General features: G+C 34.2%; 1 protein-coding gene across 1 annotated transcript in view; it reads right to left on the bottom strand.

The window, feature by feature from the left end:
- LOC129234145 (F-box/LRR-repeat protein 16-like) overlaps nt 1-23,955 on the bottom strand; it is a 61,513-nt gene that overhangs the window by 24,366 nt on the left and 13,192 nt on the right. Inside the window, exon 3 of the mRNA XM_054868040.1 lies at nt 384-532. Within this exon, the coding sequence (XP_054724015.1) occupies nt 384-532 (149 nt within the window). The remainder of the gene's footprint in view (nt 1-383; nt 533-23,955) is intronic.

Genomic DNA, 23,955 nt, shown 5'->3' with positions numbered 1-23,955 from the left:
TGTACTTTTTTCACTAAATTTATTTTTTGCTTCAAACCTTTACCATCTTAATTCTGAATCTCAATTTGTCCATTTTTGCGATTGGAAACAGGCATTTAGGACTAACGGTTGCGAAAATAGAGATCTTGCAGATTAAACGGAGACACGTTGTATGATACTTTTACTACATCACTGTAGTGGTTGTATGTATAAAAAATATTAAATATCAGTGGATTTTCATTTTGTGCAATTCTTCCACTTTGTTTAATTCCGTTCATTTTGTCCAATTTCTTTCGATGTCCCGAAAGTTTTCAAAAAAGTAGACAAAATAGCAATCCTGCCCCTTGATGAACCTTTCAATATTGCTAAGGTTTTCCAATGCAGAAATAAATAAATACACTTACCGGCTAAAGATAACACCTGTAGGTTTCGCATTCCACAAAGGTGTTTGATGCCGTAGTCTCGAATGTGCGTACACCACCTGAGGTAAAGAGCGCACAGGTGTTGCATGGTGGACAAGTAGCCGAGTCCGATGTCGGTCACGTGAACACACCTAAAAAATGAGAAATTATGTTTCAGCAAAACAGATAAAGCAATAAAAAATTTGGCCTGAAGCAGAAATACTCATGCTAATACAGTTGACCCTTTAAATTTTATACAACTAAATTTTTGCTACGGTATGTATATTTTTATGTTTTGTAATACAAAAATAATATTACGTATTAAGTAATATGCTAGTAAAATCTGAAATTAGTGCAAAATATTTCTTCCAAAACAGCCATTTTACTTGCTATTCTTGAATATTATTGATGTCTTTGACGCAGAAACTTGATCCAAAGCAAGGTATTTTTAGTGTTCTATCGTTTTTATAAACAGCGAAATTGGCCACGCATACAGGCGAGGGATTATCTAATGATTGAATTAACTGACAAAACTATTGAAACATACGAGGTCGAATCTTACTAAAACTATAATTTTAACAAAAAATATGTTTTTCCCGTTTTGAGACCTTTTTTTCTACATCTAATAAATTCATTTTATTAGCTAAATATTCATAGACTGCTTCAAAACAAGTGTAACAACTGACTCCTTTGAGAGCAATTCTGTATCGATTAAATGCCTGGTCCATAATCGATTGTCCTCCCCCCTCCTCTTAATTTTACTCAAACGTTCTCACGTGCTTTCCTGGTCACGCAAAGTTTTGGGTGAATCATACTCTTCTCAAACAAGCAAAGCAACCCCTACCAAAAAATAGCACAAATGCTATATTCCAGCTCTTCAAAATACATTAGCAAAATCCTTTTGTTTTTAACCGTTTTACATAAAGGAGACGAAACATCCTACAGAGTTATTAGCATTGTTGATAATAATCAAATAGTTCACGTGTTTAAAGCCTTTTTATCTCCATAATTCTGCAGCATGTGCTGTTTACCTTTGGTTATCTTGTTTACTAATAAGAATGACTCTTGCTTTATACCTCTGAACTCCTTCTCAGAATTTGTTTCAGCAGTTTGTGACGCAAATCAAAAATTAAACAGACTGCAACGTAAACCGACATAAGATAAATCATAAAACTTAAGTCGACACCAAGAAATACTAAAAGGTAAGATGCCAATACAATTACGTGCTACCCGTGGATCACATCCAAGAAAATACGGTATAAATCTACATGAGTTGAAATTAATGTTTTTTTTTTTTTTAAACATTTTTTGTGTGTGTTTTTTTTTCTCCCTCAACCAAGAAATAGTATGCAGATTTTCTCAAAAATCTTCGTCACAGCGTCTCCCTGTTGCTGCTACCAGGTCTCTGAATAGTCGAGTAATATGGAGCTTAGAGCTCGATTTTGAAAAAAATATGCATAGTGCTTTTTACCTCCCCCAGACAGATATGATTTCTTCTATTTCAACGAAAAATGATTTGTTGATTTGAGTTCTACACAGGGGAATTATATTTTGATAGAAATATCAATAGCTCAAAGCACCCCACAAGGATTCCAAATATGTTTGATCCTTGTTTTATTGCACGAACCTTATAAAAAACATTGACTCTGTGTGTGTATAATGATATTAAGTTTGAAATTTTCAGGAGTGATATTTAAACAATATTTTCTGACTCAGTAGCTTACGTATCTTTAGATACGTCCGTTACTAAGTAAAAAAAATACTGTTTGAGAAAATTTTACTTATTTAATCTCATTACATAGAAGCAGACTCATTGTTCTTCATAATGTTCATGAATGAAGCAACGATATATATACCAACAGCCCGGTTAACCTGTCCAGATACTGCAATTTCAACCTTGTTTGGACTCATCAGTCTGGAGTATGGAATAACCGAGCTGGAGGCGGATGTTATCTTTTTGAATGATATTTCAAAGTCAAGATATTTCAAAATATATGAGAGAAAACAAACAGCTTGGAATAATTTTCCCAAAACAAATTATTTTCCAAATATTTTTTGACAAATTAATTAGTGCCAAAGTTAAAACAACTTGTATGACATGCCACCTTTCTGCAGAAGAATATCTTGCGAAGCTTTCACCATGCGACAGAAAGTGACAAAAAACATCAAAGACCATAAAATCATCTTGTGCTCATCATCTGCGACAAAGGAATCAAAACTGGTCGGTTCTTAATGTCTTTGAACGGACAAAAGACCTTATCAGGCAGAACATAAGGAAAAGCACGAACCGGTGCCTCAGAAGTTGGTGCTGTCTTCTTGCTTGAATGCCTGCCAGATAGACGAATGAAAAGGACAGGGAAAAAAAACCCCTTCTATCTCATGCCATTTTTTGGTCATGTTTCTTTTTTTCTTTATTTTTCTTTTTGTGTTATTTCTTATGATTGAACTGTCCGAATATCTTCATGTCGTCATTAATGGTAAGCCTTATTTCGGTGGTTCCATGGTTTTGTTCAAATAAAAAATATTCAGAAAATAAAACTGAAGAGTTGGTTTTTTCTTTATTTTTCATAAAATAAACTTTAAAAACAATTATTCAGGTTTCCGAAACAGAAACGTTTTTGCTATCAAGAATTCCAGCCAAGCGATTACTCGGAGTCTAAAAGCATCTTCTCTAACTTTGCATAAATTTCAGTTTACCTTTTGAAATTTTTATTTATTCAAAATATTCTGCAAACAGAGAGAGCGCTAATGATCAGGGGCGTAAAACTGCATGAGTTACTCGTTACCAACGGTATTTTTTTTCAGGTGGCGAGTTGATTTTAAGTTAATCAGCTATTTTTTATGTGCTAGTGGGATCAGTCAACTGCTCGCTGACGCTCATAAAATCCCAGAAGATTCTTATGTAATCCAATTAATTTTGCGAAGAGGTAAATCGCCTAATAAGAAGAATTTAATTAAAACACGCGTTACGATTAGCGCACAACAAAAATCCTCTACCTCCCAGGCGGAAGCTAGAAGTTAATGAAAGAACTCATTTTGTCAGAACAATGTTAAAATCCTTCTCATATTCAATCGAAGAGAAAAACAGATATAAACACACCTTCCAAAATCTGATAAATAAATAAAATTTTAGGAAGTTCACATTCCCGGGGACTGAACTAGTTTTGCAACAAATTTCAAGGTCGTAGGTGCAAAAAGCTAATGGGTGTACCAAAAATCAGGGTTTACAAAATCAGAACAATAGGTCGTTTTACGAAGAAGTTTTGTTGTGAAAAATGTTACAAATCGGTAAGTAATGTAGACATCTCCAACAGCTTTATGAGCCAACGCATGGTTTGGCACTGAATCAAACAGGTCACCCATAGGTCCTGACGAAAGATCATGTTATGACCTTTGCAACTGAGCAAATAATACACCAAGATTCCGGGATTGCTGCAGTTGCCTTTGAAGCATCTCCCATACGTGCTCTATTCGTTAGAGATTTGGTAACCTGGTAAGTCACAGGAGTACGTCATATACTTAAATACACTTTTGGGAGTTGCCCAGTGTGTGGATGAGCATTATCTTGCTAAAGTTACACATGGGTGACTAGATAGCACAAGCAGTACAACCGGCGTAAAAATGTCCACGAAACTGTGAGTGACCATAATGCCTTGAAGAGCAACTGGAAATCATCATGTGTCCCAAAAAAACTCTCCTTACACTGTCACACCTTGCGTAATCACCGTATGTCGCTCAACAGCAAATGCCGAATCGGACCGTGTCAGCCTGACTGCCTAAAAACGCTTTTGCGTTGGCTATCAGCGCAGAAATTGCCTCGGGATTCTTCGCTGAAGATGTCGCGTAGAGTATGAAGCTGGAGGACACACTTCAGCTCCAGACACACTCCAGTATGAGCTGGAGAACACACCACTCGTAACTCATCTAAAACCGGCAAAAATCCAGTTCATGTTGTTTGTGATGTGGGGGTCAGAGGTAAACTTCATAATAGACGTCAACTTCGTATTGCAACTTCAGCCAGCCGTCTCCGAATGATTTTCCTTGATGTAACCTGATGCCTGGAACGAGTTTAGTGCAATCGAATCGCTAGAGACGTAGCTGGCGCTGAAATGGCTACTGTTATGACTGCGCGACCCTCAGGCTCATTTGTGTTCCTCGGACGCCCTGACCTTCCTCGACGATACACTATCTCTCTCATGATTCATCCTTATCAACAACAAGCAACAGCAATATCGTTTCGACAGAGGTAGCAATAGATACGGCTGTTCTGCCAAGCTGATACTCTGAGTCGTCCTATACGTCGCCTCTGAAAGTCCAACAACTGTTCGTAATGTGACCAGTTACATTTTTAGTCACAATACTGCTCATCCAAGTCTACCAATCCGCTTGGATAGCCCTACGGCATGAATAATCACGCTTAAAAACTCTCCCATCTGCGCATCTCATACGCTCATAGCGTTCTTACTCTTATCTCATTGGCTTTGAAATCTAAAACATTTGATTTCCTTCCGAAATTTAACAAGGCCCTAGTGACATTATAAAACGCGTGCATCAATATCTCACCGCTATTTCCCTTTCACCCCTGCTAGATTCATTCAGATGGAATCGTCTTAACTTGGCCGATTGCCAAATTACGCATATTTTGTGGTCAGCCTGTACTTTCTAGGACAGGTTACATCTTGCTGAAACAAATGTTTGCAGCTGGAGTGGCCTAGTTGTAAAAAACCCTCTCACTCGACTTTTGTGGATCAAAGCAGCGTAATCTAATCAGCAGCAGACAAACGCCCAAAAGGCCAGTTCAAGTGTTAAAAGTCGTTAATCTAAAATCATAAAACTCCGGGTCTCACGTGATAAGCCATCTAATTTTTTTTGGACATTTTTTATAGAAACTTTTTCTTATATATTATTGTGCTATATAATTTGGCAAGTATTTTAAACTTAAATGAAAATTACACATCAATTTCTGTAAATATACTAGTTTTAATATTATATTTTGTTAGTTTAAGTCGTCAAGTAAGTGAAAATGACCTAAAAATAGAAATGCATTTGCATTAAATTAGTCCTTGTGGTCTGACAGTAATAACTTCAAATCATCTTATTTATCAAGGGCTTTTTTTTATTTGCTAAGATCAGTCATAAATTTTATATTACATTTTCATAAACAAAAAAAGAAAAAGAGAGGCTTTTTCTTTAAAGGGAATTGGGAACTTAGTTTGATTTTAATCGGGGATCGATAGCCTAGGTAAGTCTTTCAGACGAGGGTGGCGGATGGGGTCTGTGGAGCGAGTCCATGAATGAAAATCTTAAGGAACCCTTGTTTTACCCAACCGCATTACTTTTGATTTGTTGAAAGGTTTCTATCTCATTCTTAATTGCGAAAAATAATACTTGAATTCGTCAGAAAAATTCAAGTTATTTAAGCTTTTTTTAAAAGTTTCTTATTCTTCCCCCCACCTCCAATAACTGTTTTGAAAGATTGTTTGGTAAGATTGTGTAATTGTTTGGTAAGAATTTGCACTGCACTACAAAGTCACATTATACTCGCGGTTGTAGAAAATTTTGTTTTAAATTCATAAATATCATGAAAAAAGCGACTGTAGTAACAATTGGCTCGCTTGCAGCTCATCTCAAATTGATGAATTTTTTCAAATTAAATAGAGCAAGAGCCCATGAGCGCCAGACCTACGTCATAGAAAAAAGACTCAAAACTTTTCTGCGTAAGCACATCACAGCAGGTAAGAAAAGGTTCGCTATTATTAAAGCTGAATCTCGCTGGCTTTGGCAGAAAACAAGTAGCTTAGGTGCATAAAATTGATGTAAAAATCATGCATCATAGATTCATTCCATGTCACGTGACTTGATGTTCCCCATCCAACCATTTTCGATTTAGTGGACGTTTTACAGATGTATAGCACGCTTTTGAAACTGGCCTTTTTCAAATTTTCAACTTCCAAAACCCAAATTCTGAGGATCTAGGATCGATAAAAAAGGGCTCCAAAATGGCGGATCAGCTTTGCAATGTTTAGCACGGTTCTCCCATGGAGGCCATTTTGGATCCCTCTTTTTTTTTCTTCTCTTTTTGAGGTAACCTAGATCCTCATGATTTGTGTCTTGGAAGCAGAAAATTTGCATAGATGAGTTTCAAAGGCATTTCTGCACCTCTCTAGAATGTCCTAAAAATCCCAGATGGCTGGACGGGGACCACCAAGTCACATGACACGGAACGAATCTATGATGTTTACTTTTTGCAGCAATTTTACGCACCTTTGCTACCAGATTCCTGCCAAAGCCAGCGAGATTCAGTTTAAGTAATAGCGAACCTTTCTTACCTGCTATGATGTCCTTACGCAGAAAAATTTTGGACTCTTATATTATTTCGTAGGTCTGGCACTCATGAGCTTTTGGACTAAAAGATTTTAAAATCTTGGAATATACTTTTTTTTCAGAATAAAAGGTACTCTATGTACTTTCTGTTATGCAGCCCTGACAACGTGTATACAAAATTTCATTAGGATCAGTTGAGTAGTTAAGGCGTGAAAGCGTAACAAACACATACACTCACTTTCGTATTTATAATGTTAGTAAGGACAAGGACACTCCCCCCCCCCAAGGAAACATGTTTGGGTTATTCCACAAAAAAGGGAAAGTTTGTATTTCATACTGATAATTTAATTATGTATTTTAAGAAGTCTAGATAAAAACTAATGATAGATTTCAGTTGCATTTTTATTGAAAATTCTAAATATATATATCTGAAGAACATTTGTTTTTAAAAAATATCAAAACAATGTAAAAACGTTATCTCGAAAAAAAAAAAAAAAAAAAAACGAGTGCATTGCCCGAGGGCTATCAGCCATCCAGATGGCTCGAAATGTGATTAACTTTTTTCCTTAGAAGATTTTTTTTCGAAAGTGGCAGACACTACTTGAACAAAAGCATTTCAACTTTTTCATTCAGGTTAAAGTTTAATTTTGATAATTTGCAAAGGTTGTTTTTATTTGAGACTACTTTAACCTCATTTTCTAGGTAAGTGTTATTATTCCCTGTCATATCTGTTAAAAATAAAAATAACTGAATTTTGATAATAATACATTTTCATACTTGAGAGACTATATGCAAACAAAGGTCCAGACTAAGTCTTTTGCGGAGGTGAGGATACCCTTAACTTCCCTCTGGTTGCGCCCCTGCCTGGCGATCAAAACTTGGCGGTAAATTTTCTGCTTTTTTGAACTTTTTCGAACTTTTACTTCCAACGGGCCGGTAAAGATCCGACCGACAAAAGACGGTTTCATTGTTGAAAAATTGGGATGATCATATTTCACTGGATGGACCATTTTTATCTCTTCTTTCCCTCACACAATCCCCACTACCCCCAGCAACCATACAGTTTCACTCTATGACGTCATCGGGCATTCACAAAATGGAACTCGACGACCTTGTCCTAAGCTTCTGACGTCATTACCTCCAGGGATGACGTCAAAGAAGCATCGATTCTCGCCTTGTAGTGACGTCAAAGGCGATACATCGATTGAATTCAACTTCGAATCGGTTTATTTTTTTTTATTATTTAATTTTGTGTGTGTTTTTTCTTTGTTATGTATGCGTTCTAGTAAAGGGCAAGTTTAGAGGACTTTTTTCCGGGATAGTGAACAAAGACACTTGTTCGGAAAAGTTTGAAAAGTTTGTAAAACTATGTCGGCTGGAAGAAGGATTTTATGAATGAACTCTACACAGCTCATACTTCTTACTATGCTTCCTGTGTTTGAAAATGTCATTGATATAACAGCTTTATCAGTTTATTCGCAATATTTTTACGCGAATAAGAAACATTTACAGTTCAATGTTATGTTATTTTTTTTCTTTTTAACCTATTTTTCCAATACAAGTCAGAGAAAAGAGAAAAAAGCATGAAATAAGGCTTAGTGCATCTTAAAATTATCGCGAAAAAGAAAATGTCAAAAATAAATAAAATAATTAAATAAATATCGGAAAATTAAAAATTAGAAAGGAGGGTATTGAGACGGGGAAAAATTCTGTCGGTCTATCTGTCCCCCCCCCCCAATAACGTTTCAAAAAAACTATGCCTACGGGGAAATTCAAGGTAAAAATAAATCTTGAACTTATAGAGGCGAAGTCGCTTCAAATAAAATTTGTATGAAAAAGCTTTTGATGAAGAACATGCATCGAAAATATTTGTTTGATTAACATAAACGCATTTAGTTTTTAAACTAAAGAAACTCTTGTTTTCAAAAAGTATCGTTTTAAGCTATCCAACATTCCTCTGTTCGCACTCTGTAGTTCTGCTAATCAGTTTTGCGGAGTTGGGACAAGAGCTTTAAAACTAATTATCGTAACATAATTATACATAAGTAGTAAGCAGTGCCGAAAAGTCATAGAGAACTACAAAAAATAATCACAAAGTTCACTTCAAAGATGCGGTGTGATATTATTCTCTTTAGGATATTCTCTTTCTTTCTTTTCGCAAGATTTTTTTTTTTTTTTTTTTTTTTTTTTTTTTTTTTTTTTTTTTTACGCGGACGAGCTCCGAGTACCGGTCAAATTTTTCTGCGGACCGGTACCGGTCCGCCGGCTCACTGGTTGAGAATCTCTGGTTTCGGACATAACAACTCTTTATATTTCTATACAGCTATAATTTTGATTGGAAAAGATTTACTGGATGGAGCGAATCCAAATAAGAATGTTAACCCAGAATGATGATTTGTTCGATTGACAATGAAATGAACACTATGAAATGAAACTAGTTGTGTAACCATTGTCCATTTTCCGCTGCTGGAATGTAGTGTCATAATTTTTCAAGCCTCGGCGGAGAGCCGCCAAAGCGCTTGAGATCTTGTTCTCGCGCCAACAAACTCTGTACAAGTTGTTTCTCGGTCAGCGCATTGTTAGTGCAGGTAAGCCACGCTGTAGTAGAAGTTTTTATTTCAAGTTGATCTCTAGTAGGCGTGCGACATCGATATCAATGTTTTCAGGATAGATGCATTACAGTCGATATTTTTTAATCATGTTTTCTGTTCGATGTTTTTTAAACATCGATGTTTTGGTTCGAAGTCGGTGTTTTGGAAACATTGATGTTTTTATAATAGATGTTTTACGGTCGACGTTTTGGGTTCGATGTTTTTTAAATATCGATGTTTTGGTTCGAAGTCGGTGTTTTGGAAACATTGATGATTTTACAATATATGTTTTACGGTCGACGTTTTGTGTTCGATGCTTTTTCAATTTACCCACAATGTGTTTTTTGGTGTCGATGTTTAATGATAAACAAGAAAGTAAAAATTTGATAACTATACCTAAGAAAATATAGTTGTTAAAAAGAGTTAAAGCATTTATCAGTGGTTGCAGCATCGATCTCAATGGTAAACGTTTTCTATATTTGCTCATAGTTATCTGAAGAGAGTACATTGTAGCAGAAAAAGGTTATTAACATATTGGTTTAAAAAAAATGTTACTATAAAGTATTGTAACCCAAAATAATTAGAAGAGTTTCTCCATTTAAGTAGGTAAAATAGATACCGGAATCGCTTGTACTAAACCTTACTGTCCTGTGGTATACTGCTGTGTGCAAGTAAAGGGACTGATAAATTGCGAGCGCGGTAGGCGTGTGTGTGGGGGGGGGGGGGAGGGGGGGGACTTCGGGATGCAATGCAGGTAAAGAGCAGTAACTGAAATTATTTTTATTGAGCAATCACGATTGCTTATTTCTTTCATTTGACTGTTTTTGACGTTCCTATCATTTTTCCCACCTCCACCCTCTGCAGCATCACCGTCGACCGGGTCCTCACGATGTTGCACCTCTAGCGAAAACCGTCTCCAGGTTTCGTCAATGTCCTACACTTACACGCATACATACACGCACCTACACACATATACATATATACACCTACACACCATACATACACTTACACACATACACAAACACATACACACACGCACTCACATACACACAACTACCCACACACTCATGCCTGCACACAGACACAAACACATATGCCTACACACACACATACCCCCCACACACATACACACAAGCTTACATATACACACACACGCGTGATTGCGTAAAACATAATTTGAATTCAAGATGACAAAATTCAAATTAATTTTCGTTTTTATTTTTGTTATCTATTGCACGTTAGCTTTATTGTGCAAGCTTGTTTATTTGTTTTCCGCTTAAAATAAAAAATAAAGAAAAAACAAAAAAATTACATAATTAAAAAAAAAAAAGTCTAGTTCCTATTGTTAGTATTGGATCCAAAATATGTTTCTTCCAATATCTCGAAAACTCATTTTGGCGGATACTGCCGTCTACCTGCCCACAACGGAATGTATTTAAAAGCATTCTAACTATTTGCATCATTCTTTCGAATTATTTAGTTTAAAATTGTAAGAATTTTTGCTTAGTTGCTGTGCTTAATAATGTGTGCAGATATCGGAGTATTAAGTTATTTTTTTGTATTATTCCCTTGAAAAATAAAAAGTATTACTAAAATATTATTATTTCTGTTGGTATATATTATTTTATATTGCCTAATATGACAGAAAAGCTTTTTTATAATTTATTAATATTATTATTGTAATGTTATTATTATTATTTTTTTTATTACTATCATCATTATTATTAATGTTATTACTACTCTATTCATGTGATCAAAAATATTTTTAATAATTAAACGGAAAATATTTCATTTGAAAATTTTTTTCATCTTGTCCCGTGAAAAATTTCCTTCTTTTTAAAGTACAAATTTACTACCAAAAATAAATAAATAACGTTTTGATGCAAATTTTATTATAAAATACATTGTTCTTTCTTTTTGTGCTGTAATTTTCAAGGCGATTTTCCAATTTGCTAATTTTGAAAAAAAAAGAGAAAAAAAAAAGTATGGTAACTATTTCTACTTGCCCCACATTCTCCTACATTTGTTACTAAATGAAGTTAAGTACTAGATAGAACACTTGAACTTAATTCAGTTAAGGGAAAATTTTGATTAAATCTAATTAAAGTTATTATACCAATTCAAACTTTTAAACACAATCTATTACACCGGTGTATTTGGCCTTTGTCCGTTCGTAGGATCTTGGAACTGAAAAAAAAAAAAAAAAAAAGAAACTGATCGTCTGACATAACATTTATTTCTACATAGTATAAAATGAAGTCCCCAAAAAGCGTCTGTGTGTTTGAACTCGCAAAACTCAAGAACTACCCGGCCGATTTCAATGAAATTTTCAGTTTGTTCCTTTAAGTCCCGAAAAGGTTTGCAGACCAGTTCGAAAAAAAATTCGTTGAATAATTCTTTTTTCATTCCAATTTACGTCCAATTTTTACATAAATTCTAAAATATGGGGGTGAAAAATTACTTGCACATATTAATATTACATATCGTTAGAAAGGGTAGAATGTTCCGCGTTCTGCGCAATTTGGTTCAATGCTCTAATTTTATTATGGCGGGAGTTATTTGCGTTTTTAGCTCGAATTTTTTTAGGCTTAGCTGAAATTTAGGCATTACTTTCTTCATTAAATCTATCAATAAAAAGTGAAGAAATTGTCCCACAGCTTTCTTTTTGACGTCATTTTAAAAAGCGACCTTTTTTACTCAAGATCTAACTCGACCTATTGTCGAAAAAATAAGCTTTTAGCATTTTAAGTCCATTTTTCTGGATTTAATTTCTTAAAAGTATTTTGATATCTATCGTCTTTGTTTGGGCAGGAAATCATGATGTTTTCATTTATTTTTTACACCTGATTGTTAAATATACGTCACTTGACGCAATTTTTATTTTCAAGGTGGACCGGGCAAAGCCAGGCAACGCAGCTATTGTGAATATAATTCGCAACTCTAATAAACCATAGGGGGAGCTGCAGCCACTGTCTAATGGCGGATGAAAAAGGTAAAACAAACAAATGCCGTAACTTATAACTTGCTTTGACGCTTAGTGAATGACAGTAATTTTTCATCGTGTTTGTGGAAAGCTTTCTTTTCTATTCTTCTAAAATTGCATTACACCATAAACTGTCTGAAACTTGCAATTTACCCCAAAGAAAACACGTGGAATGGAATGTTTTACCTTTTTCTTTAGTATTATTAATCACTGCAAGGTAGCGTATTCGAGCTCTGGAGTTGCAAATACGGCTTCCATCATCTTTATGTGTTAATGAGGAGAACACTTGCATTAAACTCGAAACCATTTATTGTTAACATAAAATCATTTGAAAAACAAAAAGTTGGAATGAATGACGAAGGAAATGCAAGAGAACGATCCTTTTTCAAGAAAAATAAAAAGTAAAACCTCCGTTCATTCAAGTTCGTACGTATTCTTGAAAATTCGTCTGCTTTTGAAGCTGGAAAATAGCGCTTAGAAAAATCAAGCTCAGTCTTGGAAAGGGGTTGATTATTTTGGCAGGTCGGGGGCAGAGCCGGCCAGCGGGACTTGACATTGAACCAGAGGCACTCCGTCCTAATCTATTGGACGCCACCGCCCAAATGAATTAGAAAAGGGGGAGACCGTTGCCAATGGCAACACGACGCGCCCCGAGAAAAAGGAGGGCGTCTCAGGGGCGCCCTTTCGCCCCCGACAGTAGCATCGATTAGGAGGACGGGAGGGCTTTTGTTTGGAGTATCGGTTTCATCGCTTTCGGGTAGCGCTTTGATAGAATTCTGTTTTAGAAAGTGTAGTTAAGATTGCGACCAAGCTATAAATATCGATAATAATTGGAATAAGAATAGCTGTTGGGAGGAAAGGGTTATTACCCTTTTCGACGAGTTCTCTTTTTGGTTTGTAAAAAAAAAAATCTGAAGTTTTAGTTCGAAATTTGCTGCATCTATCAGAGAAATTTTTTTTGCTCACAGTTTTAAAAGTACTTTTTCGAGATTATTTGTTCGTCCGTTAAAAGGAATAGACTGCTTTCAAAGTAAAAAAAAAAAATATCATTTGAATTTTGACGTCTTGAATTCAAATTATGTTTTTTGCAATCACGAATTGCGATAGGACCCTACTCGTTGGGTTTCTTGTTTCTACAAATGGAATGAAACGGAAATGGGCAAGAAATTTGCACCCATCAGATCATGACTGGTGATTTAATAGAATAGGTAATACGTGGAACATCCATAAAAAAAGAAATAGTGGTTTTGATGCGGTAATCAAGATAAAGATTTTAAGGCCGATATTTACCAGTACATTTATCATAAAGATCATTTACAGCGTATAACGTTATGTATTTTTATTTCTTATCAATCTTAAATGATGGGAATTAGTAATCTGAAAATTTTGTTTTTAGATGAATTTTTACTGTTTAAGCTAATCTAAATAGGTGTTTTTTTCCCTGAAAAAAACGTAATTTCACCTATTTTTTAGCGTAAAGTCTGCTTGAGTTCAGCCCTGAAAGAAAAACATGAATAAAATCATAAAATCAAACCGCAGACGACTTGTAACTATGACGACAAAAATTTCGCTCTCCAAATAAATATTAAAAACAACCGTCTTCATGGTAATCTGAAAAATCAGAGCAACATCAATTTTCGTCAAGTGAGGATAAATAGCAATTCGTGATTGATCAATATGAAAACTTTAATTTTGCAACAAATGCTAAAATTTTGTTACCTCAAAAACTAATCCCAGTGGAAAACTTCAGAGATGGTTTTCAAACAGTAGATGAATTTAGGTATTTTTAAAAATAATTACGTATTACTATTAAATTCCAAAAAATTTTTTTCGCGGTATTTAATTTGATCCACATCGTTTATTTGTAAGTAACAAAATATAACCTAGGCAGATATTAAAGGAAAAGGATTTTCCGAAAAGACCTATAGTTGGTGCTAACCTAACCTGGCAGTGTCGTAATGTTGTGATTAGGATCTGCGTAGCCTTCATAAGGCTACCAGTTTAGGTTTTCCCCAACTATAGCTTGGTCTTACAGATCATGAATTCAAACGAACTCATAGATATAATCTTATTCAATACTAGTGGCAACCGCACGGCTTTGCCCGTAGTAGAAAATCAAAAGGTCATTTGGTTCGCCTGTATTGTTACAAATAATGGATGATGAATTTCTCGCCAATTGGCTATGTTCATTCGCTCTCTCATGTTACGGTTCCACGTCATGATAATTTCGTATTTACTCGTCCATCTTATGATAATTTCGCTCCGGAAAATGTTCTTAAAATTGAAATAGAAAAAGAACAAAATCGAATTTTTGAAAAATTGCTTCGAGGTGCACACTCCCATGCTACAAAATAACTTAGTACCAAATTTTATTGAAAATCTGCCAAACGGTCTGGGCGCTATGCTCGACACAGAGATCCAGACAGAAATCCGGACAGACTTTCAGCTTGATTATTAGTAGAGATCAGAACGATTAGTAAGAAGAAGAGAAGAAGACCTGAGAAATTATGATTATTTTACGAAAAGTTTATTCAACATTGTTGAAAATACCTTATTAGTTCATTATCAAAATTTAAAGCTAGATCATACTGTGTTTGTGGACAAAAGCTTTAGAACGTGTTCTGCATTTCTTAAAAACTAAAGTGATCACATTTCTTTGAAAAAATGAAAAGCTAAGTCAGGATATTATATCAGTAGCTCAGAACCAGACTGACATAAGTCCAAAAGTTGTGGTTTTTCGTTATTCGAGCGTTTATGTAAAAGCCTATTCCGCATCGAGCCATGTAAACGTCATTCTTTAAAAAAAAAAAAAAAAAAAAAAAAAAAAAAAAAAAAAAAACATTTTCAATTCTTTACCAGGGTTAAAAGAAAACGCGTCCTATCCCTTGCATGCGTCAGGAAAAAGTATTTCCCTTCTCCTGTAAAATTATCATAATGTGACTTACAACCTTAAAAACGACCTTTTAAACAACCTTAGCAACGACCTACCAACTCTTCAGAACGGTCGTCCTTCTGGCTCTGCAGTACAGATTAGAGGTACGGCATCGATGTCGAAGTTTTGGAAACATCGATGTTTTTGTCAACACATCGATGTTTTACTATCAATGTTTTTTTAACATCGATGTTTTGGGTTCGATGTTGATGTCTTTGTATTTTAATTGAAAATTATAACAATATTTTCTCAAATTTGCTAGCTTCGTAATTAATCTTACTAATGGAATTGCTTTTAAAAAAAAAGTCATTTATTTACACACATTTTATAAGATCAATTTCTCTGTGTAGAGGATGAGTTTTGGAAAGATCCCTACAAGATGGTAAGAGATAACTGGAGTCTTAGGAAGAGGTCAAAACTATTGGAAAAACTCGACAAAAGTAGTCTGGTGCCAGAACGTGCCGTCTATTTCAAGGCTCCAGTTCTTAAACTAAAGGAAAATTCTATACTATACTTCGGTGAAAATAATAACTATAACCGAACTGATAATAGTTGAGTTAAAGTATATTTGACAGTGATGGCAACTTCTGTCCCATTGGAAAAGTTTTTTCTCTGAATGGTGGGATAGTTAACGAAAAGAGAAATGCACTTCTGGGGGACAAAGTAAACAAACTTCTTTTTTTCCAAACTGTCAAAATCAAATATTGGGGTTTATAATGCTTATCGACTTCCCTCAACAAATCGCCCCTCTTTTACTTTAAATTATGTAACACTAACAGTACAACACATTTTTGTTGCTCTTAATAATGATTGTAAGAAATAATTTTGTATAGTAACATCTCTTCGAGTTGCCCCCTGTCTTAAGTGGCTACCCTTCTTAACGGCCAAATTTTTGCGGCATGGATTTTTTAGCCCATATACTTAATGTTAAAAACAACCTTAGCAACGACCTACCAACTCTTCAGAACGGTCGCTGAGTGGATGTGCCCATCCCATTTTTTCAGGAAAATTTATTCACTTTCTGTTTATAATCGACAACCATTCAGTTCAAGAAGCCTTACAGCAAATAAGGCCTTGAGTTCAAGATTGGCTGTTAACGAATTTCAATAGTTTTGGAATAAAAATGCCACTCATTCTTATTTTATTCGTTGGTCAGTGGTGTATGTGTGACCTGGGTAGCAAACAATATTGCCAAAGATCATTTTTTATTGAACCTCGAACAATGTTTTGAAATTCTGAGCAATATAAGCATAGAAAGTCATCGAGAAAATTAATAGAGTAATATTTCGAATTATTTCTAACACGGAACAGCAATAGAGAGATTTTATAATTACAGTGTCGACTGAGAGCAATTTGAATTAATTTCCTTTCTGTCCTTGTAGTAAATTTACTTTTCTTACATCGTTTCCCTACTCTAGAATTTATATTTTCACACTTGAAATCATGAGATATTTTTATTCTACTCACAGATGTTTACAAAATTTTCTTTTTTAACGATTTTTTTTATGTGTATAGAGATTTTCTTGGATGAGGCACTTTATCGCAGCTAGTTTTCTGGGGAAAAAATCTCTTCCGTCACTTATGATCACGCAATAATCTTTTGACAAAAGAAAAAAATCTACCGATTTTAAACAAATTAAAGCTGTGAAAATAATTGTTTTAAAGATGAATTGAAACTGCTAATAAACCTAAGGGCAGAAAGTAAAATACTGGCACAGCAAGCAGTTAATTTTATAATTTTCTTTTAAATTCGATTGTTAATCAAACACATTCTTTATGCAATCAAACAATTTCATTACTGTGAATCAATGTTTTTCTTTCCTAAAACTGACAACATTTAACAAAACAATGTCCCCAAAACTACTCTAAAGGAAAGAAACAGCGATTTGAACAACAAAACAAATTACCTTCATAAATTATTGCAAGTTTATACGAAATTATTCAAGAAAAAAACGGAAAAAATCACAATTGTTCTAATAATTTTCACACCTCTCTAAGTCTGTAGTGTAGTTTCAAAAAATGTCTGTTATATATTGATAAAAAGATCGATGTTTTGAAACATCGATGTTTTGCCACGGATGTCACCTTCTTGTACAGATATTATGGACTTAGTTTTAACATTCTGCTTTGCCTGTTTGCAGATTGTTAGTTCTTTGAGATAAGCTGTGTTAGTACATATGTGCTTAATAATTTACACATGTACTTATGCTAACGCATTTCATGGGCAATTTAAGTAGGGGAATGTGGGGCAAAGTGAAATGGCAAAGATGACTAAGATTTTTCAAAATGAACAAATTAAAGATTCGTTTGGTAAACTACAGTACTTGAAGAAAGAAAAATGTATTTTGTACTAAATCTTGCGTTGAAACATTATGGTGGAAAATTTTAACTTTTTCTTTCCTTGGGGCAGAGTGCAAAGTAAAATATTATTCCAATGAAAAATTTTCTATCTGACTATTTATGATGAAATGAATGAGTAACTAAAATAATGAATGAATAAATGAGTAGATAGTGGAAAATAAATGAATAATAAGTGAATGATTTATTGACATATGAGAATTAATAAATGAGTGAATAAATAAAGAATGAATAAGAAAATAGGTGAATGAATGAATAAAAAGGGCAATTTTCAAATCAGTAAACGAATACATAAGAGATTTCATAAATAACTGAATAAATTAAACTAAATGAAATATTTCACTTTGTCCCGCATGAACTTGACTAATTGGACAAAAAGTTTAAAATATAAATAACTTTTTTATTCATTAAATAAATACTGCTCCAAATATCAGTAGGTTACAGTTGATACTAAAAATTGTCAAAAATAAAACCTTTAAAATTTTACAATCACAAAAATAGTTTTTCACTCACAGCAATATATTACGATATGAGTATCCATTTTTGAAAAATGCTGATCGCAAAATTTTGCATATAAGAAGAGTGACATCTGATGTGCAAATGATCCAAGTTTAGAGTCAATGCGCATGACCGTTTACCCTACAGTATGGTTTAATCGGGAAAAAGGTGCTGTATAAACCAGTGGATAATTTAAGATTTATAGATGTTACGATTACATCCGTATTGTCGGAGAACCTTAATGAGTGAAGGATGCCAGGTAGACGAGTTAGAAAGCATTTCTCACAGTTAAGCAGTTAAGCAAGTTTGAAAGAGGTTTGAACATCGGCAAGAAAATTGCAGGTTGGTCGACGAGCCGTGTTGCTGCCGCGGTGAATCGTTTGGAGTGTTTCGTTAGAAACTGTTGGAGGCAGTGGACACGAGATGGTACCCACGTGCAAAGAACCGGGTCTGGAGTGATCAGGAAGACCACGAAGATAGAGGAAGGAAGGATCGTGCTTCAAGCGCTCGTGGATCCCACAGAGACTCGTTTCAACATGCAAGCAGACGTAGTGGTAGCAGTTGTTCCCCGAACCATTTCTAAACGTTTGCGAAAGTAAATCTGCAGTCCAAGCGCCCTTTTCGTGTACTCCCTTCATCACCGAATCATAGCAACTCCGTCTGCAATGGTGCGAAGCCAGAGCGACGTGGGATATCACTGATTGGCAAAAGGTGGTGCTCAGTGATGAATCCCGATTCGTTTTGGGGTCAGAGGGTATCCGCGCACGGATGTGGAGGCGCCCTGGAGAAAGGTACCACCACTCCACCCTTTCTATCGCCCGACACACTGCCTATACAGCGATCATAGTGGTCTGGGAGGCATAAGCCTATGATTGCCGGTCCACTCTAGTTGTGGTACGTGGAACCTTAACGGGCGAGCGTTATATTAATGACATTTTGCAACCACATCTAGGACCGTTCCTAAATGTCTTCTCAGGAGCAATTTTCCAGTAAGATAATGTTCGCTCGCATACAGCTAGAGTTGCTCAACACTTCTTACGTCCTTTTTGAGACGCTTCCATTGCCAGCCCGCTCCCCAGATTTGTCCCCTATTGAGCATGTATGGGATCAGCCAGATGTCACCGTTCTACTCTGTGCAAGATTTAGAAGTGGCTGTTCAAAATTTGGGGGTCCATCTGGATCAGGACAACATCAGACGCTTAAATAGTTCAATGGCGGACCGTATTGCGATATGTATGCATCAAAAGGGGGTCCAATGCCCTATTGAAGTAGCACTGTACACTGTAAAAAAAATCTGTAAAATTTACGGAAAAAAACTGTCAGCCAGGACGCCAGTTTTCTTCCGTTTATTTTACAGAAATCTTCCGTATTTTTATTATTGATTCAAGCTGATTTATTATTTTATGAAGATTAAAAAATGAAACTATACTTTTATAAATACATTTCAATATTTACTATACTACTACGAAATACATGTATACAAAGGTAAATTTCCGAATATGCCTCTGTAACAGATGACAAAAAAACATAATAATAAAATATTGATTAGGATGCAATGAAATGGAAGTTGCAAACGATTTAAGACTTATTCGCTTTAAATAAATATAAGATCAAAAAACTCGAGCACGAGAACCAAAATCCAAACAGACGGGCGAAATTTCGAAGAAAAACAAAGTACGCGGTGAGGCGATGGTAAGTTAACGCTTATAACCGGTTACAGATTCAAAAAAACAGAGAAATCCTGTATTTTATCACGAACAGTTTTTTTCTGTAAAAAATACGGATAACTTCTTCAAAATTTACAGTTTTTTTTTACAGTGTATTTATCTCATTTCTTAGCCTGTATTTGTTTGGTTGTCTAGATTTTGGGATCAAGTGTATCTCTTATCTGTATTATTCTGTACATTAAATTTCACTTCAAACCAATGCTTCCTTCTTGTGGAGCTTTTTTCAATATTTCTAGGTATAGTTAAAATATTACGAGATATGTGGTGCTTAAACAAGGTAACTATTTCACAATTTCACTTTGCCTGCATTCCTCTACGTAGAAATGGAGCAATAGGTGTGCATTTACTTTTTATTGCGTTATTTTTATTTCTCTTAGAATGCGTCTTCTAGAAATAAAATTTATCTGTAGCTGTTGAATGATTAGAGTGCAATTTAAGTTCATTGCGTCAAAGTAAGATAAATTTTCATATACATCACTTTATAAAATGCATTAATCCAAACTAGTGTCAAATTTCATGTCACAGTACTCCCTTAATAACGAAAGATGTATCGTTTTCTTTCAACATGTCATCAATGGAATGAAAAAGTAATATTTCATATAGAACTTTTTTGATATATTGGACTTAATATCAATCAATATAAAAACCAACTTGACCTAGTTATGTTTTAAAACATTTGTTCAATTATTATGTCTTTAAAAATAAATTTACCATGAAATAAAATAAATGCCACAATCGTTTTCGTTGTAAGTAATAACAATGATCTATCGATATAAAATCGAATAGAGGTAGCGTACGTGAAATCAAATGTTTCCCCCAATTTAATGTCTGAAAGAAATTTTTAAGTGAAATTGTTTTCCTAAAGAATTATCATGAAATTTGTAATAGTATTGTAGTATATATATTTATATATCTATATCTATCTATATCTATCTATCTATCTATCTATCTATCTATCTATCTATCTATCTATATGTGTGTGTGTGTGTGTGTGTGTGTGTGTGTGTGTGTGTGTGTGTGTCTGGGTGTGTATACAGTGCCGTCTCTATTGCGAAGGGCGGAGGGGGCGGTCTGCCCCGGGTGTCATCCGTTCGGGTGCGGGGGGGGGGGGGACGTGAAAAGTGGAATTGCAAATTCTTGAAAATTTTACTCACTTTATCGAAGACAGTTGAATTCTCACGTGGAAAGGGGGGGGGGGGGAGCGCTTGCGTTGGGATAACACCCTCTGAAGGGGGCTGATACAAAACTGGATTTATGAATTTCATTTCTTCATGTACAAAGAGTAAAACATTTTCATTTCCTTTTTCTAATGCGTTTGTAGAGGAGGAGGGGGGGGGGGGGGGTGACGTTAACACCACAAATTACCATACCAGGTGTTACCCTTGCTAGGTACGCCATTGATATACAATAATACTAAAAATAAAACCTAGTTCTAAAATGTTAAATTAAAATTCCCAAAATCTTGAATAGGAATTGGTTTTGTAAATAGTTAAAAATTAACATAGTGCCACAGACCATAATAAATTTAAAAAAAAATTATAATGAAATTATCCATAAAATCCACAAACCAATATTGCTAAATTTCAGTGCTTTAAGCAGGAAGTTCCGTCTAAATCTATACGAACTTATTTTTCTGTATACCAACATTGATTTTTTAGCATAAGATCAATATTTTCTCAAACCATTTTGATTGCAAATTATATCAAACTTCCTTTTTTTACGTTTAAATCAGATTTATATCAACAGGAAATATGCATCTCTTATGCAAAAAGAAAAAAAAAAGGAACAAGAAAAAGAGAATATAGAATATGCTTCAAATTCATTTTCTGAAATTTTTAGGGGTTTTTTTTTAGTAAATTTCAACCATCAAGGGATTTTCCATTGCGAGCACTTAAATGAAGCTATTTTATCTAGCATTTAAACTTAATATTTTAAGAGGCAAGCCAAAAAACAGAATCACAAAAAAATATTTCTCCCATCATATAGTTTCGAATCTGAATATGTTAATCCGTTCAAAGGCAGCTAATATATTATCTTTTCTAATAAAAAAACTTTTTAGTCGTTTAACAAAAATAAATATATAAATAATTAAAGTAAAAAAATGCTTTAAAATATTTTTTTTATGAAAAGTGAAACTGATACTAGATCTTTCTTAAGGGTAAAGAAACTCAACACAGCAGATTTCTGTTTTTGTTTTCTTCCTGGTTTTAGAAACAAAATTATTTTTATCAAAAAGAAAAAAATCATCTGCAGCTCTTCCTTTCAAAAAAATAATAAAGCACTCTGTTTTTTTAAATTTTTCGCCTCCACCACAAGAAAAAAAAACATCTTTGGCAGTCGTTAAATCGCCCATTTTAAGCATTTGTTCTTGAGCATGTTTTTTGCGAAAAGCTTTTCCCAATAAAGTTTGTTTCAAGTTAATCAGTCTTATAAGTCTGGGTTTACATTTGTCGAGAATTTCCGTATAGTCTTTCATTATTTTTTAAACTGTTCAAACTGAACGTTGATTTGAACATGTCCTTTATCAAGAGCCTTTACCAACAAACTTGTTTCAAGATATTCCTGCTTCTATGAATGTATATTTTCCTGACATTTTCCCGCAGTCGTTAATTTAAAAATATTTGAACTGTCCAGTTTGAACTGTCATTTTTGAAAATATTTTTCCTCAAGAGCTTTTCCCAACAAAGTTTGTTTGAAGCAAATCCGCCTTCACGTTTGGAATCTGCTAACTTAATGTCTTAAATTTCATCATAACAGCTTATGTTAAGTTTTCTTGAGCTGTTCAAATTTGAACGAAAAATTATTCAAATCACAAAATAAAATATGAGAATGAATTTTCCTTGCAGAGTATTTTCGAACAAAAAGAAGTTTGTTCAAATCGGGCTATTCCCTCAAAAGTTATTGGGGGGGGGGGGGCGGTGGGGGCAGACAAGCAGACAGACCAAAATATTCTCATATTCCCCATCTCAAAACCCTACTTTCCTATTTTTAATGGTTAGATTTTTATTGAATTATTTTATTTATTTTTGACTTATTTTTTAAGTTTTCGTTACTTTGCACTTGGTCATTCCATGGTGACGAACGTAACATTCAGAGACTCCGTTTCGTTGCATTACAAGAGTTTTAAACGTTTAATAATCATTTACTTGTGGTTTTGCGGAATTTTGTGAAATAATAAAACTTCTGTGTAATATTCATGCAATGAAACACAGTACAAATCACATAAATTGGTTTTTGAAATTTTTGAAACTAAATAACTATAGTGTGATGAACGTAACATTTTTGCAACCTTGAATTTGCAATATGAAATTCAGCTCTCAATTTCTCTAAGGTTTATTTAGATATTATTGTAAAAACAACCCAATGCGTTATTTTCATTCCGACACTTTATTTTTAATGCAGAAAAATATTCCTTTTTCTTATGAAGTTACATAATGAATATTTCTTCAAAATATAACGTGTGACGAGGGGAATGCTGGTATTATTTTTTTATGTGATGCAAATTTTGCTAAAATAAATTTGATAACTGTCCCTATTGACACGGTTTTTCTTTTCAGTGACTCAGAAAGTGCAGCACTTCCAATCTTAAGTTAAAATAGATACATTAGAAACAGCATGTAAGTATTTTTTAATATTCTGTTCTGTACAAATGAATGCACACAGGAAATTTATTTTATTTTCTAAGCCGAGTAGCTTATTTTCTGATCAAATAACTGAATGCTAAAATTTGCCTGAAATTTTACTAGTACACCATTTCGTGTCGGAAGCTTATTTTTTTATGTGAAACGATATGAAGTACGATGCAAAATATACTATACTTACTTATTCACGTTTGACTAACAACGAGTGGTGACTTTTAGATAAAAAGATGAAACCTAAGAATTTTTGTTCTCATTTTTCCCCCGATAAAGTTGTTTTTAAGTGTTATTAGAAAAGCAATACTGCTACCAAATGTTTATTTGTGTGGCACATTGCCTTTAGTAAAATAGTAAAGCAAATCATCGACCAAAAGAAAACCACAGAGCAATCCAGAATAAAATTTTCAACAATGATAAAATATAACTTATTTTCATTTTGACCGTCATATACGTACAAAATGTTCTGTATTTTATTCAAATTTAAATCATTGTTTCCTTAACTAACAAATGTCAAAAAAAAAAAA

This window comes from Uloborus diversus, chromosome 1 (assembly GCF_026930045.1).
Source record: "Uloborus diversus isolate 005 chromosome 1, Udiv.v.3.1, whole genome shotgun sequence".
Taxonomy (NCBI): Eukaryota; Metazoa; Arthropoda; class Arachnida; order Araneae; family Uloboridae; genus Uloborus; species Uloborus diversus.
Note: the sequence above shows the minus strand (reverse complement) of the source record. Positions and strands in the feature narration are given on the sequence as shown.